Genomic DNA, 20,774 nt, shown 5'->3' with positions numbered 1-20,774 from the left:
CAAAAACATGAACATGTAAAGTGACTAGAAAAAATCTAGTCTTCCTAAAAGACTGTGCATGCTGTCACGAGGACGTGGCAACTGCTAACCTTAGTTGTTGGTTTCTTTCCAATGATTTTTGTTTAATTTTTGAGACCCTCTTTTTGAAGTTGCAAATGATCGGACATTGTATGGCCAATGTGAACGGTAGTTTCACTCGCAAACGGGAAGTTGGTCGGCACTGGAGTTCGTAAAGTAAAAGGATGTCTAGGCTCGGTTCAAGATCATGTAGGTCCCCCCGTCGCACTTAGCAAGTTGGTGGATGCTAGGAAGTGAACTCAATCAAGGCATAAAGTCAAGGTGGGACTACCAGCAGAAAGTATCCGATAGTTGGGCCACATTGCACTTTTGGATGCGGTCCCAATGAGGATAGATGGTCAGATGACCAGTGGGAGCCCAACGGAATCATTTCCTAAAATTTAGAGAACTGCTATTTTGGGCCATGAAATCTGTTCGCGTCATTAGCTTCAGAATGACAAGGGGAACATCTTATTACTCTGTTGCAAAGTCAACTGACGCACCAGTTGAGAGATTTTTAAGCAGGAAGCCCAATGCAGGGAAATTGCATGTATGAGTGCCAAGTGGCACTTTTTGGTCAATTTACCAAGTTTGGGAAAACAGAACTCGTAACTGACTTTTTGGAGCAGTTTTGGAGGCTGTTAACTGTGATTTTCAGCCATTTCTCTCCATTTTTGAGTTTCCCATGACTTTACCTTGGACCAAGGAGCTCATTTTCAGCATTGGAATGCATCAGATACGTGTTTACAAGGCTGTTTTGCTGCGTTTTCAGCGATACGCAGGTTTTGGCAGCCATGGAAATCTTCCCTTTTTGCATCTATTTGTTCACAGATGCATTACAAGTCAAGGGCAGAAGAGGGGGCGCTCGATTTATGCTGGGGGGATGCTTCATTGAGAACCCGTCTCACAGGTTAAGAGCTATGGAGTGCTTTCTTTCCCTCCCATGTACAGTGTGGTGCCAGGAGTGATGCCCTGCACGCTACACACGGCTCTCTCCCCCCTACGTGCAGTTATGTGATGCCCCACAAGAGGGCTCTTCATTTGATTGATGTACAGCTGTGTGGTTTCATGCTTTTGTGCTGAGGCAAGAGCCTCCTTGAGCAGGAACAGGGGTAGCTAACTGCTACTCCAAAGTAGGGCCCAGTGAGGGTCATAACCTCACCGTACAGGTGTGTTTTCAGCGCTGTGTCTGCGTTGTAAATTGACTGTTTTTCAGCCATACGCATGCCAGAACCATTGGGAATAGTGCCCCATCGGCAGAGGACAGTTAGGGGACTATTTGGGGCTGAAAACAGGGCAAAAACCAGTAAATACAGCGTGCTGAATTTACTGTTTTTGGGCAGGAATCAGAGGGTTTATGACAGTGGAAGTGAGTTCCAGCAGGGGAATTGGTTTCGCGCAAGTTTTGGGGTTGTTATGCTGCCGAAATTTGGCCAAATCAAGTGGTATCTAGTTGGATATAGACAAAGGATTCCCAGGACTCTACTTTGTAAATTTACCCTCTCAAAGTATAAAGAAATACCGAAAGGGGCGCCAATTTTAGGGCCTACAGGTTGTCGGCGTTTGCTCGGGGCATTCTAGCTTCCGAGCCGTGTGTGTATTCAAGTGTTAATTGCCGTCGCAGGTTTCCTTTGCAAAGTGCTCTGTGTGTGTGTCTAAAGTAAAGAATTTTGGGTGAAAGCCAAAGCCCACCGTCCCACTACGGACCGGTTTCAAGGTTCCATTGCCGGGATATCAATCACTTTTTCCTCAAGAAGTGAGCCTCGGTTGTTTTGGGTGAAGACACAGAGTACAGGAACACGGGATTACACTATGGCCGCCAAAGGGAAGGGCATTATGGAAGAGGGTTCCTCTTCATAGAACAAACAGGAAATTCCGCATGTTCGCCCTACCAAAAAGTGGTCAAATTAGGGCTGATTTTCTGTTGCGCTTTTAGGGTTTGCAAGTATGAACCAAGATGAGATAGGGAGAGGTCTCACGGTGGTAGATTGGCCACTAGATCTCCTGCGGGAGTGATGTGGGTCTGCCAGGTGACACGCTGCTTGCCGATTCTCTGAGGCGATTGCTTGGATTCTATGACGCATTGGTAAATCATCTTGAAATTTGAGCTTGCTTGGTCGTGGGTGGTACGTCAGTATTGTGGAATTATGCTCGTTTGCAGAGGCAAGAGCCTCTTGCACAGGTTAAAAGTTAAGGGACAGGTTGCAAGATGCTATGTGGTGAAGTTCAAGAACTATCCACCTATGGGTGCAAAGTGGATGGAAGAGCATGAACTGTCAAAGTCACTAAATGTATTGCAGCTTTACCTTGAGGCCTTTGGGTTACAGCCTACGTATGCCCCAACCCAATGTCTGCAAAGGAGGGGTAATGATAGAGCTAGCACATCAAATGTACTCATGGATTCAGTGCAACAACAGTGTACAGTTCAACAAAAGTATGAAGGTCTCATTAAGCCATTTGTACATATGTTTTGACAGTCTTTCTTGCGGATACATGCGATGATAAAAGAGTGCTAAAAACACAAGATCATCAGTGGCATGTATTTATGGTATGCAATTGAGGACGTTTGCGATTTCAAGAGGGGGGTATGTCACGAGGACGTGGCAACTGCTAACCTTAGTTGTTGGTTTCTTTCCAATCATTTTTGTTTAATTTTTGAGACCCTCTTTTTTAAGTTGCAAATGGTTGGACATTGTATGGCCAATGTGAACGGTAGTTTCACCCGCAGACGGGAAGTTGGTCGGCACTGGAATTCGTAAAGTAAAAGGATGTCTAGGCTCAGTTCAAGATCATGTAGGTCCCCCCGTCGCACTTAGCAAGTTGGTGGATACTAGGAAGTGAAGTCAATAAAGGCATAAAGTCAAGGTGGGACTACCAGCAGAAAGTATCCAACAGCTGGGCCACATTGCACTTTTCGATGTGGTCCCAATGAGGATAGATGGTCAGATGACCAATGGGAGCCCAACGGAATCATTTCCTACAGTTTAGGAAACTGCTATTTTGGGCCATGAAATCTGTTCGCGTCAATAGCTTCAGAATGACAAGGGGAACATCTTATTACTCTGTTGCAAAGTCAACTGATGCACCACTTGAGAGATTTTTAAGCAGGAAGCCCAATGCAGGGAAATTGCATGTATGAGTGCCAAGTGGCACTTTTTGGTCAATTTACCAAGTTTGGGAGAACAGAACTCTAACTGACTTTTTGGAGCAGTTTTGAAGGCTGTTAATTGTGGTTTTCAGCCATTTCTCTCTATTTTTGAGCTTCCCATGACTTTACCTTGGACCAAGGAGCTCATTTTCAGCATTGGAATGCATCAGATACGTGTTTACAAGGCTGTTTTGCTGCGTTTTCAGCGATACGCAGGTTTTGGCAGCCATGGAAATCTTCCCTTTTTGCATCTCTTTGTTCACAGATGCATTACAGGTCAAGGCAGAAGAGGGGGCGCTCGATTTATGCTGGGGGGATGCTTCATTGAGAACCTGTCACAGGTTAAGAGGTATGGAGTGCTTTCTTTCCCTTCCATGTAACAGGTTAAGAGCTATGGAGTGCTTTCTTTCCCTTCCATGTACAGTGTGGTGCCAGGAGTGATGCCCTGCACGCTACACACTGCTCTCTCTCCCCCCTACGTGCAGTTATGTGATGCCCCACAAGAGGGCTCTTCATTTGATTGATGTACAGCTGTGTGGTTTCATGCTTTTGTGCTGAGGCAAGAGCCTCCTTGAGCAGGAACAGGGGTAGCTAACTGCTACTCCAAAGCAGGGCCCGGTGAGGGTCATAACCTCACCGTACAGGTGCGTTTTCAGCGTTGTGTCTGCGCTGTAAATTGACTGTTTTTCAGCCATACGGATGCCGGAACCATTGGGAATAGTGCCCCATTGGCAGAGGACAGTTAGGGGACTGTTTGGGGCTGAAAACAGGGCAAAAACCAGTAAATACAGCGTGCTGAATTTACTGTTTTTGGGCAGGAATCAGAGGGTTTATGCCAGTGGAAGTGAGTTCCAACAGATGAATTGGTTTCGCGCAAGTTTTGGGGCTGTTATGCTGGAGAAATTTGGCCAAATCAAGTGGTATCTAATTGGATATAGACAAAGGATTCCCAGGACTCTACTTTGTAAATTAACCCTCTCAAAGTATAAAGAAATAGCAAAAGGGGCGCCAATTTTGGGGCCTACAGGTTGTCGGCGTCTACTCGGGGCATTCTAAGCTTCCGAGCCGTGTATGTATTCAAGTGTTAATTCCCGTCGCAGGTTTCCTTTGCAAAGTGCTCTGTGTGTGTGTCTAAAGTAAAGAATTTCGGGTGAAAGCCAAAGCCCACCTCCCCACTACGGACCGGTTTCACATGCAATGTAGATGAACAAATAGACGGAGTGCCAAACCGTTCACCACACACACGCAAACAATGAGATCGACTCTTGTCTTGCTAATCTAAACCAATCAATTGTGGCAATTCACAATGGAAATGCCCATGCTTGGTGCTCATACTTGCTTGTGCTCTTTCTACGACTGTGTCGTGCCAAGGAAAAGACATGGAATGTGACTTCCTTGAATGCAAACAGTTCATCTTTTCATGAGAAATCCGCATACATCCATGCTCATTCATGAGTGAATCGTGCTCATCAAACAATATGTCATACCTGTGAAAAGGGATCACATAAGGACGGTGACTAAAATACAGGAAAGCATCACGAATGAAACACTCGAACAATGCGTGCTTACTAATCACTCGTACACATAATACTTCCTGTGGGGGTTCTCTGGACCTAGGCTCAAGAGCCGAGATCGGTTCATCCTGAGGGGGTTCTTTCTGAGGGAGTTCTTCCTAAGGGGGTTCTTTGGACCTCGACTCGAGAGCCAAGATAGGTTCTTCGTGATTGAATGAATCTGCAATGAGGTTAGCTTCACTAGAAAAAGTATCCACTAACACATCATCCTTGTGAACAATCACATCTGGATCATGCCAATCATCATCATGCAATTCATCATGCTGGTGAGAAATCACATCTTGATCATCATGCAAATCATCATGCTTGTCATTGTCATCCAAATCATCATGCTCATCATTATCATGCAAATCTTCATGCTTATCATCATGCAAATCCTGTGTGTCTGGCTTTGGAGAAGTAGAGACTGAGAGAGTCTCCTTTTCCTGACTCTGTGCAAAGTGCGCCTGCACTTGAGAAAAGAGTCGCAACAACTCTTGCATGTGTCGCGCTTGTTCATGCTCACGCTCTATGGCTGCTTTCTTTCTGCTTTTCTTTCAGCGTGTCTGCGATCCATTTCTGCTTTTCTTTCTTTGCATTCACAATCAAATTCAGCAATTCTTTCTGCTTTTCTTGCTTCGCGTTCTAACTTCCTGTCCATCAACATTTGCTCCAACTCCTCCATAGGAGTTAGTGCAATCCTTGGTGTAGATGGGGAAGGGGGAGGGTCGGAAAAACCTCCTAGTGGGGAAAATTCTTCTTCGCCTCTCTCATGCTCACCACCTCCATGCGAAGTATCCACTTCGGGTGATGACCATCCACTGAAGTCTTGGGTTCTTAAGTTCACTAGGAACTTGGGTTCTTGTGGGTCTTGGGTTCTTGTGGGTCTTGGGTTCTTGGGGGTCTTGAGTTCTTGAGGGTCTTGAGGTTCTTGAGGTTCTTCTTTCGCTTGCAATCTGTGTTAGAGAAGGATCTTCTCTTCACCCGAGTTCTGCTCTTTTCCGCGGGCGCACCCCTTAGCGGCCTTACGCTCACACCAAGGTTGCTTTTTCCCACCTCACGTCGATTGGCCGGCTCCTAAGTGCACGGTCCGCTCTCAATGAGTGAAAAGAGGCACAAGGGGAGGCCGGACAAGCCCTTCTTTCTTGGGTTTCCTGTAACTCTTCAAAAACACGATTAGGAATCAACACACCCAAGAGGTCTTGGGTTACGTGCGACCGCAACAAGCAAAAATAAAATAAAATTCTGCGGTTCTTTCCTTGAGTGATACAGAACACTGCCAAAGCTCTGATACCAATGTAAGGTGCAGTGGAAGTGAATGTTGAACTTTGCTCAAGATGAGTGCTCTGAACTGTGCTCAAGGTTCCTGTTTCTTAGGGAAGGGAGAGCCTTCCGTTCTTTAATGAGAAAGTGCAATGGACACAAACAAAGTGAATGGACACTGTGCGTGAAAGTGCATGAGACTGAGAGAAGAGAGAGAAGAGAATACGACACCAGGGAGTTGTAAAACCCTCCTCCGAAGGCCCCACTCTCGATGGCGAGAGTGGTCTACTATTGATTGCACAATCTGATACAATGATGTTGATGCAAATCTAATGGCTATGTCGAGGCCGACGGTGTGGACGACGAGGACGAGACTATGGCTGAAAACTGACTACTTCAATGCGGTTACTCTGGCACCAAATCGAGGGCTGAGCTGCTGACTTGAGGGCTGAAAACTCTCTACTTCCGATGGCTGAAAACGCTGTCCTTATGGCTTGCAAAACGCAGAATGCATGCAAAAACGTTGGCCTGCACTGATGGAAAACGCTACTTGCTGGCTGAAGCAATGGTGTCAAAAACGATGCCTAAAAGCTGCTGAAAATCGCTGGTTCTGAGGGCTAAATATCTCCTACTGAATCGCTGATTATGGTTGTGCTGCTATTGCAGAAAACGCCAAGGTCAAGGCTGATGGCGATAGGGGTCTGTTGCTAAAAACGCCAGGGCACCAGGCTGAAAACGCTGGCCTTCTGAGGTAGGGAAAAAACGCCAAGTTGAGGGTTCTTGTCTTGCTTGAGAATCGGCCTGCTGAGCAATGCTCATGTTGCCTCCTCTGCCAGAAAGTGCTAACTTTGGTTTGCTTATATATTATCATAGCAAAATTGCCCTACCTAGTTCCCAACAAAAGTCACTTAAAAATTAATAAGTGAAAAATGTCAAAAATAGGGAAAATAGGTCTTCTGCCCTGTAAAATGATCCTGATGGAATCTGATGGGGATGCTGATGATCATGTTGTGTGCAACCAGAGGATATGCATCTAATCTAAGTGACTGGTCATGCACGGTCACAGACTCACAAAAGTGCCAGATCACTTCCTATTCTAGACTGACTTGACTGAACTCAACCCTGGTCATGCTGTAGCTTGTCCACGGACACATAGGGTTGGATGTGTCACGTGACAAAAAAAAGTGTGTGTGGGAGGTGGGGGGGGGGGATACTTTTCAGCATAATGCTCACTCTTCATATCGTGCACGATTACATTGATCGTATGTCCTCAGTATGCAACAATTTGATGGGTTTGTATGTGAAATGAGCATAGACCATACCTTGTTGTAGTCAGATGATGCCCCCATTGTGATGTCATTACGCTGTGGGCGATTGCACTGTGATCAGCCTCTTGCTAGGAAACGTTTGTTGCACATCAATAATGCTTATCTTTTGCATGAGGCATTCCGCAGGAATAAAATGGGCCCGCTTGCTGAACCTGCAAATAATGGTCCATATATCATCATTCCTTATCGGCGTTCTTGGAAGATCAAAGATAACATCCATAGCAATGCTTTCCCATGGCTTATCTGGAATAGGCAGTGGCTATAATAACCATGGTGCCTTTTGCCTATCAAACTTGACCTTTTGGCAAATCACGCATGCTCGCACAAAGGCATCCACATCTCTCCTCAAAGTAGGCCAATAAAAGAATGTCTCAACCGCTTTTACTGTCGCATCTATACCACGATGCCCTGCATACAATGAGACATGGTTTCTACCAATAACCTTATGTCGCAATGGCCTAGTGACGCATAGTCTACCATGCATCATCATAAAACTATCCTTGAGGAGGTAGTGCTCATGGCGTTGCCCATCTTGCAATTGTTCAAAGATCCTTGCAAAAGCTTCATCAATATATATACCTAAATGAATCCAGGATAAGCCCAGATTCACCTTTAAAGGAAAGTGCAAGGTATAGACCTGTGGTAGTCACCCACAAGACAATATAACCATCATCATGCATAGTATTGACTAAATACCACGACATCCCCACTAACGTCGTCAGTGCCCAATAGCGGGTATAGAAGTAGGTACTAACATATGCTCCCAAACACAACACACACCGCACGCGCACGCGCACACACACACACAAGAGCATACATCAGCACAAAGTTCAACGTACTGAGTTTCTGTCAAGACTCCGAAGATCAAGGGCAGACTCAGCCATAATGAAGCCTAGCACCAAAAGAACCATTAAATCGGAAGAATTAGCACAAAAATGAGGTAGTTGATAGGGCATACGCACCACAAAAGATAGAAAGAATTAGCACAATATCAATTGGTCGTAACTCGGACAAAAACTTCGCAATGTCAAGTCCACATGTCCGCTATACGACTAAAAAATATACCTAGATGAATCCAAGATAAGCCCAGATTCACCTTTGAAGGAAAGTGCAAGGTATAGACCCCTGGTAGTCACCCACGAGACAATATAACCATCAACTCCATCATGCATAGTATTGACTAAATACCACGACATCCCCACTAACGTCATCAGTGCCCAATAGTGGGTGTAGAACTAGGTACTAACATATGCTCCCAAACACAACACCCACCGCACGCACGCACACACACACACATAAGCATACATCAACACAAAGTTCAGCGTATTGAGTTTCTATCATCAATAGCATACTATTCCTTCATGTCATCAAGCTCATGATGATAAGGAATGGACACAGCTGAAATTTGTGGCTTTCTTGATAACGCATCAGCCACAACATTCTTCTTGCCTTCCACGTGCAAAATTTGAAAGTGGAACATAGAGAGAATGTTTGCCCATCGCATGTGCTTTTTGGATAACTTTGACTGCATCAAGAAGTATCACAAGGTCTGATGATCTGTCTAGACAACAAAATCAGCACCTAATAGGTAGTGCTTCCAACTAGAAAGCACATGAATCACGGCCAGTAGCTCTTTCTCATAGATTTGTGTCGTCTTTTCTGGTCCTTGCAAGATTCTACTCTCGTAAGCTACTACCTGACCATCTTGCATTAGCACTGCCCCAATACTATTGCCACACGCATCACACTGGACCACAAATGACTTCTTGAGATCTAGTAAAACAATTACTGGATTTGAAGTCATCTTTTCCTTTAAGAGATTAAAAGCTGAAAAAAAAATTTGTGTCCACTTGAACATGACCTCTTTCTTTTGCAAAGCATGTAGGGGTGAAGCAATCTCAGCAAAGTTTCTGATAAACCTTCCGTCGTAAGAGTATAAGCCCAAGAAGCTACGGACATCATACACAATCTTCAAATCTGGCAATGTTCTGATTGCTTCAAACTTGGTAAGATACATTCGGACACCATCCTTTGACACTATGTGGCCAAGAAAGTGAATCCCTTCCAAGAAGAACTCACTTTCTTAGGATTAACAAGCAACCTGTGACTACATAGCTCTTTGAAGACAATGGTCAAGTGACGCCTATGCTCCTCTTCATTCTTTGAGTAGACTATCATGTCGTCAAAGAATGTGCCGACAAACTTTTGATGTGGGCGGAAAATCCAATCCATCATCCTATTGAACGTAGCAGGAGCATTTGTAAGACTGAACGGCATCACTAAAAACTCATACAAACAAAATGCCGTCCTAAACGCAGTCTTGTGCACAACCTCTGGCCCGATACAAATCTGATGGTACCCACTCTTAAGGTCTATCCTGCTGAAAATTGCAGCACCCTCTAGTCGGTCAAGAATATCATCAATCCTTGGAATAGGAAATCTGTTCTTGATGGTATTCTTATTCAACGCATGGTAATCAATACACATGCACCAAGAGCCATCCTTCTTCTGCACTAGAAGCACTGGGGAGGAAAAGGGTGAAGAACTAGGTTGAATCAGCCCTTTCTCTAGCAGCTCCTCTACTTGCCCATAATCTCTTTTTGTTGAGCCGCACTAACCCTGTACAAAGGCCTATTTGGTGGGCTACAACCTGGCACCAAATCAATCGCATGATCCTCATGCCTCTCCGGCGGCAACCAAGACGGTAATGAGTCGGAAAAACAGTCATTAAACTCTCGCAAAAATGTTGACCTTTCTTTATCTAAGACACAAATAAATTTGACTCACAATTATCTGAAACATCACGTGCAAAAATCAAGTTCGCAAACGATGATTCTTAATTACAGAAGTGATAGCCGAAGCAGATACAATAGGGACAGACTCCCCTTTAAGCTTTACATCAAGGATGTGAGTTTTGTCCCTATGCTGTAGGGTAATCTTTTTGTTGAAGACATCCAGCACTCCATGTATACGGAACATCCAGGGATTCTCAACAGCATATTGCACCCTTCCAATGGCATGATATAAAATTCCTTTGTGTCCACATATGAATGGATATGCAGACACAGCTTTCCAATGATAGACGTAACACACTCTGGGTGGCCAGGACAGGCCAACCCTGCCTGTATCCCATCTCTTCAGCTTTGATGCCCAGCTTGATGGCCAACTCTAGTGAGATAAAGTTTGCTTTAGCACCTGGATCAAAGAAGATAAGTGTTATTCGGTCTCTGACTTTACCCCACGCTCTGCATAGCTCACTGGCATCTGAACTTGGCCTATCACCCACCATATATGGCACTAGACTTGCCGTGGGTTTAGGCTTCTTGCCTTTCCTGTCCTCTAAGTCAGCGTTGGCCTCCCCCTCTGGGGACAATCTGCAGCAAAATGACCAAGCTGCTCGCAGATAGAGCATTTGTTCTCAGCCATTAAAGCTTTCTTCTCCTCAAACGACTTGCGCAAAAAAGGCTTCCTTTTCTTTTTCTTGGCATGTCATTCAGATGTCTCTGCTGAGTCCTTGCCTTTGTTTGCCTTTTCTGGCCCCCGGGACGCTTCAGGAGTCACTTTCACAACAGGCTTCTTTGCTGAAGTTTTCCTTTGTTGACTCCCTTTCACGTTCCCCTGAAACCCACTGTCCTCCCACTTCAACAAGGCAAGATCAGTGTTGGCAACTTCCATACGCCGAGTGAGGGTAGCCACTCTGTTCTTTGTACAGTAATCTTGAAGCCCTTTAGGCAGCCCACAACAATACTTTCCGTTCTTGCCTTTCCTGTCCTCTAAGTCAGCGCTGGCCTCCTCCTCTGGGGACAATCTGCAACAAAATGACCAAGCTACTCGCAGATAGAGCATTTGTTCTCAACCATTAAAGCCTTCTTCTCCTCAAACGACTTGCGCAAAAAAGGCTTCCTTTTCTTTTTCTTGGCATGTCGTTTAGATGTCTCGGCTGAGTCCTTGCCTTTGTTTGCCTTTTCTGGCCCCTGGGACGCTTCAGGAGTCACTTTCACAACGAGCTTCTTTGTTGAAGTTTTCTTTTGTTGAGTCCCTTTCACGTTGCCCTGAAACCCACTGTCCTCCCACTTCAACAAGGCAAGATCAGTGTTGGCAACTTCCATAAGCCGAGTGAGGGTAGCCACTCTGTTCTTTGTACAGTAATCTTGAAGCCCTTTAGGCAGCCCACAACAATACTTTCCGATCTGCTCTGTAAGCGGCACAAACCTGTAAGAGGTTACTGAGAGCAACGCTTTACAGAACCTCCGATTGTACTCCTGTAGGCTCTTGCAAGTAGCCGCAGTGAGTTGGTGCCAATCCGTCATGATCGGCTTCAAATTCATTTGACAGCCACATAGATGCAAGTATACCCATGTGGCGGGTGTCTGTCCTTGCATAACAGTGTAGTCCACCATGTAAGTGCATTGCCTTTCAAGAAAGTGGCAACTTTCCTGACTGTCACGTGACACATCCCAACCCTATGTGTCCGTGGACAAGCTACACCACAGCAGGGTTCAGTCAATCCAGTCAGTTTAGATTAGCAGTGGTATGGCACTTTTGTGAGTCTATTCGTAGACCGTGCATGCCCAGTCACTGAGTGTAGATGCATATCCTCTGTTTGCACACAGCATGATCATCAGTATTCCCATCATAATCCATTAGAATCAGTTAGGGGAATTTTCCAATGCATTTAGCCTATTTTCCTATTTTTGGTTATTTTCACTTATTATTTTTAAGTGACTTTCCAACAAAAGTAGGTAGGGCAATTTTGCTAAGTTAATATATAAGCAAACCCAAGTTAGCACTTTCTGGTAGAAGAGGCAACAGGCAACTTCTCAGCAGTAACTCCCCCCTCAGCACCCCCAGCAGATTACCATCGCCATCCTCTTCCAGACTTTGGCGTTTTCTTCCACAGCGGGCCATCGCCATCACAACCCAGTTTCCTGGCATTTCCCCCGCGACCAACAACCCCCATTCACTTGCATTTTTGATCGCCAGCCAAAACAGCAGATTCAGCGTTTTTATTGGAGCTTTCAGCCTTGGTAAAAACGCAGCCATACAAGGTTTAATAGCAGGACAAATCAGCCTCAAAAACGCAGCTTTGCCCCCTGCAATATCCAGCGTTTTTCAGCCTGCAACAACAGCAGAAAACGAAGCCAAAAAGATACAACAGTTCAGCGTTTTTGTCCTCAGCATGAACCCCGACGGAACCATTCAATTTCAGCCCTTAAGACAGCAGTAAACAGTCGATTTCAGCCCCGAAACAGTCCACGAAATGCAGCAAATAGAAGATCCAAGATTTCAGCCCTAAGTCGTCGTCATCACCACCGTCGTCGTCATCGGCATAGTCCAAGTTGCATCAGTCCATTATACGCATTGTAAACCTTTGTGCAATCAAAGTAGACCACTCTCGCCGACGAGAGTGGGGCCTTCGGAGGAGGGTTTTACAAACTCTCGGGTGTCGTATCTCTTCTCTCTCCTTCTCTCAGTCTCATTCACTTGCACGCACAATATCCACTCACTTTGTTCGTGATCATAGCACTCTCCATAAAGACGGAAGGCTCTCTCCTTCCCTAAGAACTAAAAGGAACCTTGAGCAATATAGATCACTAATCTTGAGAAAATACAACCTTCATTCCGCTGCACCTTACATTGGTATCAGAGCTTTGGAAGTGTTCTGCATTACTCACGGAAAGAACCACAAGAATTTTTTGCTTGTTGAGGTCGCACGAACCCAAGTTCGCTTGGGCGTGTCGATTCCTAATCGTGTTTTGTCGAAGAGTGACAGAAATCCCCAGAAAGAAGGGCTTGTCCAGCCTCCCCTTGTGTTTCTTTCCACTCATTGAGAGCGGACCGTGCACTTAGCGGCCGGCCAATCGACGTGAGGTGGGAAAAAGCAACCTTGGTGTGAGCGCAAGGCCGCCAAGGGGTGCGCCCGCAGAAAGGAGTAGAACTCGGGTGAAGAGAAGATCCTTCTCCAACGCGATTTGCAAGCGAAAGAAAACCTCAAGAACCCAAGACCCTCAAGAATCAAGAACCTCAAGAACCCAAGTTCCTCGCGAACTTAAGAACCCAAGATCATAGTGCATGGTCGTTACCCGAAGCGGAATGGATACTTCGCATACAGGTGATGAGCATGAGAGAGGCGACGAAGACTCTTCCCCACCCGGAGATGATTTCTTCAACCCTCCCCCTTCGCCATCTACGCCACCAAGTGCACCAAACCCTATGGAGGCAATGGTCAAGCAGATGATGGCCATGATGGATAGACAAGAAGCAAATCGCCTTGCTCAGGACCGCGAGCGCGACGAAAGAAACGCAAAACTTGCCGCAAAACAAGAAGACCATCGACTTGCTTTAGAACGCGAGCACAACGAACGCAAAGACCGGAAACAACTAAGAAAGGCGGAAGAGACGGCAAGAAACGCGGCCTTGGGAGGTTGATCGTACCGCTCAAAGATTGGCTTTGGAGACCGAGCGTGAAGCTCAACGAGAGCTACGCACTCAAGAATTGCTTCGACAAGCGCTAGCCTCAAAGACCGAACCACCCAAAGATCGTGGGAGTTCGTCAAGTGGCGCAAGCCACGACGCGGATTCCAACCATCCAGTCACAGAAAAGTTGACCTTCAGTAAGTATGACGGTAAGATGGATGCTACGGTGATTCATTCTTGGTCGCATCAATTTAATGCTTATTTTGCGACAACTAAGAAGACGGGAAATAGCAAAGTTTTGACGGCAGCTATGTACCTTGCCAGTGATGCCATTAATTGGTACCACGCATGGCAAGAGGCAGTTAGCCGCGCACCTAGAGCCAGCCGACGGATTCATGCCCCTTTCCTTCGATTGGGGTGATTTCCAAGACAAGCTCAAGGCACAGTTTATGCCACCTCAGTACCTTGCACGATTGAAGGACGATTGGTGCTCTCTCAAGCAAAATGGTATGCCGGTTATGTCTTTTCTAATCGTGTTTTGCAGCTAGGTACCCAATTACGCAAATCGGATGATGAGCGCAAAGAGGCTTTTCTCTTTGGATTGGACGAGTATATCAAGTACGATGTCGAAGTCTTCGATCCAATCGATCTCAACAAGGCGGTAGCGATTGCTCTCGCACAGGAGATGAAGCACAACAAGGGAAAGCCTAAGGAGCACAAGACTTCCACAAGTACCTCGCAGAGTTCTCAGAACCCTCACAACGGTAAGAATGGTAAGAATGATAACTCTTCTAACCAATCTACCAACAGTATCTCATCAAAGAGTTCTTCCAATGAAACTAAGGGTAAGGCTAACACAATTGCTAAATCTAAGCTTACTCCAGATGAAAAGGTAGCACAAGGAATTGTAGGAGGATACATCACGTCGGAAGAACAAAGCACTTATTCTAAGGAAGGTCGTTGTTTTCATTGTCACATTAAGGGTCACATAAAAAGAACATGTCCTAAGCTTGAATCGAATGAATCTAAAGAACCCACAGCACCCACTACATCTGTCAATGCAATGAATGATAACACGAGTGTGCCCCAAGTTTCTCAGGACCCTCCCATTGATGATTCTCTCATTAAATGTTATGGTCGTAACCGTTTTGTCATATTGTTTGATCCAGGTAGTATGCATGATGTGATCAATTCCTCTCTTGTTGAGAGAGCCCGCCTCGAAGTTAGTCCGAGATCTCCTATCGAGGTCTCTGGCTTTCGTCCCGGTATGGACGCTCTCATCACAGAGGAATGCCTTGATGTGTTGTTTGCAATTCAACAGACTACCTTCACTAGAAGATTTGTTGTTTCTCCTCTCTCAGGATGTGATATGATTTTGGGCATTGGATGGTTTCGTGAGACTAACGCTCTCATTGATTTTGAGGCTAACACTTTAACTCTCAATGCCAAAGTGATTCTCCTACTGTCTTTCATGGAGTGGACATTGCTCCTCCTCCATCTCTCATTGCTAATATGCAGGACAATGTTGAAAGGATTCGGGATAAGGAGATTCTCTCAGTCTCTTTTTCTCTGACGAATGACACACAGGATTTGCATGATTATGAGAAGCATGATGATTTGAACGATAATGATTTGCATGATGATTTGGATGATAAAGACAAGCATGATGAATTGCATGACGATGATGTGATTGTTCACAAGGATGATGTGTTAGTGGATGCTTTTTCTAGCAAAGCTAACCTCGTTGCAGATTCAATCAATCACGAAGAACCGATCTTGGCTTTCGAGTCCAGGTCCAAAGAACCCCCACAAGACGATTCAATCATTCAGGACGAACCGATCTTGGCTCTCGCGCCTTGGTCCAAAGAGCCCTCACAGGAAGTATTATGTGTTCGCATGATTGATACGCACGCATTGTTCGAGTGTTTCATTCGTGACGGTTTCCTGTATTTTAGTCAACATCGTTATGTGATTCCTTTTCCTAGGCATGACATATTGTATGTGGAGCACGTTTCTCTCATGGATGAGCACGAATGTATGCGGATTTTTTATGAAAAGCTGAAAAGTATGCATTCAAGGAAGTCACATTCCTGGTCTCTTCCTTGGCATGACACAGTTGTAGACAGAGCACATGAAGGTATGAGCACCAAGCATGGGCATTTCCATTGTGCTTTGCCACAGTTGATTGATTTCGATCAAACAGAAAAGATTCGACCTCATTGTTTGCATGTGTTTGATGAACGGATTGTCACTCCGTCTCTATGTTCATCTACATTGCATACACAGTCTTTAGAGAAGACAAGATTTTTTTCCTTCACTTTACATGGAATGGGTATGTTTATGGTTTTGTGTTGGAGATGGTTTCAGGAATTTTCAGCCATGGAGATTCTTGAAGACGAAAGAAGCAGGACTCTAGACGAAGTTGAAGCATCGAAGGAGCCACAGAAGACTTTGTCGCTTTCGGCGCGGCCCAAAGAAGCAAGCGTTGCAGACCTTTATGCAGTTCAAGTACCGCACGACCTACACATCAGAGTGGGCCGGCGAAGAGTCCCTTCCAGGATTCCGGATACTATTGGCGATCTCCCTCAACGCCATACAGTTCAGTACCAGTACCTCACTTTGAAAAGGAGGGGATGTCACATGACACATCCCAACCCTATGTGTCCATGGACAAGCTACACCACAGCAGGGTTCAGTCAGTCCAGTCAGTTTAGATTAGCAGTGATATGGCACTTTTGTGAGTCTATTCGTAGACCGTGCATGCCCAATCACTGAGTGTAGATGCATATCCTCTATTTTCACACAGCATGATCATCAGTATTCCCATCAGAAACCATTAGAATCAGTTAGGGAAATTTTCCAGTGCATTTAGCCTATTTTCCTATTTTTGGTTATTTTCACTTATTATTTTTAAGTGACTTTCCAACAAAAGTAGGTAGGGCAATTTTGCTAAGTTAATATATAAGCAAACCCAAGTTAGCACTTTCTGGCAGAAGAGGCAGCAGGAGCTTCCCGCTCAATAGGCAACTTCTCAGCAGTAACCCCCCCTCAGCACCCCCCGCAGATTACCATCGCCATCCTCTTCCAGACTTTGGCGTTTTCTTCCACAGCAGGCCATCGCCATCACAACCCAGTTTCCTGGCGTTTCCCCCGCGACCAACAACCCCCATTCACTTGCATTTTTGATCGCCAGACAAAACAGCAGATTCAGCGTTTTTATTGGAGCTTTCAGCCTTGGTAAAAACGCAGCCATACAAGGTTTAATAGCAGGACAAATCAGCCTCAAAAACGCAGCTTTGCCCCCTGCAATATCCAGCGTTTTTCAGCCTGCAACAACAGCAGAAAACGAAGCCAAAAAGATACAACAGTTCAGTGTTTTTGTCCTCAGCATGAACCCCGACGGAACCATTCAATTTCAGCCCTTAAGACAGCAGTAAACAGTCGATTTCAGCCCCGAAACAGTCCACGAAATGCAGCAAATAGAAGATCCAAGATTTCAGCCCTAAGTCGTCGTCATCACCACCGTCGTCGTCATCGGCATAGTCCAAGTTGCATCAGTCCATTATACGCATTGTAAACCTTTGTGCAATCAAAGTAGACCACTCTCGCCGACGAGAGTGGGGCCTTCGGAGGAGGGTTTTACAAACTCTCGGGTGTCGTATCTCTTCTCTCTCCTTCTCTCAGTCTCATTCACTTGCACGCACAATATCCACTCACTTTGTTCGTGATCATAGCACTCTCCATAAAGACGGAAGGCTCTCTCCTTCCCTAAGAACTAAAAGGAACCTTGAGCAATATAGATCACTAATCTTGAGAAAATACAACCTTCATTCCGCTGCACCTTACACTGACCTTAGATGCCTCTGTAAAATTCCCCCCTGCATAAGCTGTATCAAGCTGCTGAAGGAAAGTAAGAGCCTTTACCTTATCCTCAAAGCCGCTGAAAGTATCAAACTTTACAATTGCACCACCTTCTTTGTAGGCTTTTGGCTTTTCCAATGCTCCCAAATTGTCATAGGGAAGCGTCTCCAACATAGGCACTGTAATAGGGATCATCGGCGCCCCTTAACCATTGACATTCTGCGTCATTGGTGCCATATGTGGCTGCTGGTCGGAAAAACCAGCCATGTTAAAATTGCCCTGTGGCACCCCATACTGGCCTTGATTGCACTGAAACCCTTACTGCATGCCTATGTTACCGTACATGGGGTTTGGCATCATGTCCTACATACCCCCAAACACTGTTCTTGGCATATATTGTTGGTTTCCATGCGCGCCACAAGCCATGCTCTAAAACACTGATCCACCCCCGAAATACCCAGGATGTACCGTCGGTGGTGGAAAAACCTGTTATACAGTCTGGAAACTAGTTCCCTGTCCATTTAATGCAACATACAGACTAACTCGAAACAAATCTAGATCGCTCTCTTGTAAGTGATCTTTATGGATTATGCCCTGTAAGACATGAGCGGTGAAGACGGGAGCACGCCCGATGCGCGATGAAGTAAGGGTGGGAGTGGCTAATAAGTCCGGGTTGGAGAGCGAAGATCCCTCGAATAAAATTCCAATAGCTCTCTTTGCTCTTTTGTAGGACCGGTATGCTTTCAGAAAAGCACAAGCCTGATGCTCTGATACCACTGTCACAAGACGAGCACCATGTGCCAATAGAAAAGAACAGACTGAACAGACTTTTAACACTTCAATAACAATTGAACTGAGAGAGAGAGAGAGACGACACGCGACACGGAGTGGCAGAATTCCACCCCAAAGAGTATTGGCCCCAAACCTTGGCGCCCCTTTCGGTATTTCTTTATATTGCATCAACACAGTACAAGCTGGTACTCCAAACTCTGCACCTTCTCCAAGAAGCATGCCAGAGAATGAGCCCTAACCTCATATTTAAAGGCCCTTGGCTTGAAAAGCAATTACAGTAAAAAGCCTTTAAAACTCAAAAGCTTATGGTCCAAAAGCAAAGCCAAAAAGCTGCCAGCACAATTTACGAAAATCCGTACAACCTGCCATGTCATCATGTCACCGCAATTTTCAAAAATCTGCCACGTCATCAATTTTTGCGTGTATGTGGGTCTTGCTTTATTTTAATCCCTTTATGTCACTGGGGCCCCATCGGACGAGGTCCCCATAAGTTGGTAGGACTTCTTCTTCTTCTGCTACTTGTTCTTCTTAGGGTTTAGGCCCCTCAGCCGGCATATGTAAGTTGGCCCCATTCTTTAGGCTGTGACACGTCAGCAGTTTGTGACACACACTGGCCACACAATGTCCGGCCATTTGTGACTTCAAAAAGAGGGTCCCAAAAATTAAAGAAAAATCAAGGAAAAGAAACCAATAACTAAGGTTAGTGGTTGCCATAGCCTCATGACACTTTCACATTCTTTATATCAACCACCTTGACGGTTGGCTTATATTATCTCTTACCTTGGTCTCCATAGCATTATATAATGTCCATTGGGTTTGATAAATATGACCTTTGGAACCCTCCTATACGTGGAAATAAACAGCCACTCTTTTTCCAAAGAAAAGGGAGATGTGCAGCCAAATCACTTAGCAAGAGCAAAACTCGAGTATATCAGAATGGCTTGTGTCTGCTCCAGTATCGAAGGCCCTCTATAGAAGAAAGGCGAAAAGAGGCCCCATGCAAGGGTGAAACTTTCATGAGAACTATGTTTTTGGGTGTTCAACCTAGCTGTTTAGATTGATTTGAATGTGCCAACTTCTTTCCCACGACTATAAAAGTGAACCAAGTTCCCATTTTGTTGACAAAGCAAGCATAACAGCTTTATATATTCCATGGAAAAGTCGCACCTGCTTTGCCATGGATGTGGCAATCAAGTTTGAAGTTGCCACTGACAAGAACATAAACAAGTAGCCCACCTGGTCACAGAAGACAGTACCTGGACCTGATACACCATTACTTTTTATCAGCATTTAGACATCTACCATTAGCGACTGTGCTATGTATAGTCATTCTTGCACTTCATGCAAAATGCAGAAAAATTAAAGACAGGCTGGTATACATACAAAATCCTCCTAATCAATACAAAACTTTTTTACGAGTGAAAGCCACAGCTTACCAAGAGCTGCAAGCTCCAACAAACTGCTGTTTCCCACCACAGCTGTATCAATCATACTCATGATAGGTCCTGAAAGCCAAATTCCAAGAGCTGGGCCAGCGAACATGACAATGTCATACATTTGCTGCAGCAGGCCCTTCTTATAAATCTCCGTGCTTTGATCATGAACCTCCACTGTCATACGTAGAGGCTCTAAAGCTTCGTGATTGGAAAAGCCATTAGTGCATTCAGCCCTTCTTTCTAGACCTGGAAGAGCAGAAAGATTGAGCCGATTGGGAGAAGAGTTGGAATGACTTCAAGCTCGCACAAAAGATCACTGTTCTCAATACCTTCTGAAGCAGATGATGTGTCTGGAGAAGGACCTGAACTGAGGCATGTGCAATAACGTTCTCTGCGCTTTCTGCTGCGGCCAAGAAAGCTTGAAATGCAAGAATGCAGAGAGAGACGGAAAGGAGGTGCCGATTTGAACTCGAGCGGCCTCCCGTTGTGGACGAAATTGCTATTACAACTGACTTCGAGCAATAATGCCGTCCTGCTTCTATAACAGGAGAGAAAATGAGGCACGCTTTTCATCTTGCAGACGAAGCTTGTGCGATCAGATGAAACAAGCTGCTCTAGGCTACGTATCACCAGTGCCACGCTAATAACATAATTCAACTCCACGTAAGGTTCCTAACGCTATTTGAAAACATGGCAATGGCAATGGCAATAGCAATGGCAATGGCAAATCCACTAAGGTCAGAAATGACCCATGGGACCAAAAGAAAAACGTTACATCTGTTCTTTTCTGGTGGAGGTGTTAGACACAAATCACTTAGGGATTGAGGGTCCATCAGGGGTAAAGGGAAAAGGAAAAGAACAAGAACAAAACCTAAGGGGGGCCAATTGGGGGGGAGTTGGGTTGGGAGTACGAACTCTT

The 20,774-nt window shown here is 45.3% G+C and overlaps 1 protein-coding gene across 6 annotated transcripts in view; it reads right to left on the bottom strand.

Moving 5' to 3' along the window:
• Positions 1-20,552, bottom strand: part of LOC147436976 (protein DETOXIFICATION 46, chloroplastic-like) — a 177,621-nt gene extending 157,069 nt beyond the window's left edge. For 2 of the 6 annotated variants that reach the window (XM_086486375.1, XM_086486377.1), the window contains exons 1-3: positions 20,185-20,547; positions 19,856-20,101; positions 19,587-19,681 (exon numbers count right to left, since the gene is read on the bottom strand). In XM_086486375.1, coding sequence (XP_086342501.1) covers positions 19,587-19,681; positions 19,856-20,101; positions 20,185-20,428 — 585 coding nt within the window. In that variant the 5' untranslated portion in view covers positions 20,429-20,547. Of the gene's footprint in view, positions 1-19,586; positions 19,682-19,855; positions 20,102-20,184 lie in introns of all 6 variants that reach the window. The other 4 variants (XM_086486376.1, XM_086486374.1, XM_086486372.1 and 1 more) reach the window with 4 other exon arrangements.
• Between the last annotated feature and the right edge of the window lie 222 nt (positions 20,553-20,774).

The sequence above is a fragment of the Adiantum capillus-veneris genome, chromosome 17 (assembly GCF_014529385.1).
Source record: "Adiantum capillus-veneris isolate H3 chromosome 17, ASM1452938v2, whole genome shotgun sequence".
In the NCBI taxonomy this organism is placed as follows: Eukaryota; Viridiplantae; Streptophyta; class Polypodiopsida; order Polypodiales; family Pteridaceae; genus Adiantum; species Adiantum capillus-veneris.
This window is presented reverse-complemented; position numbering and strand designations above follow the sequence as displayed.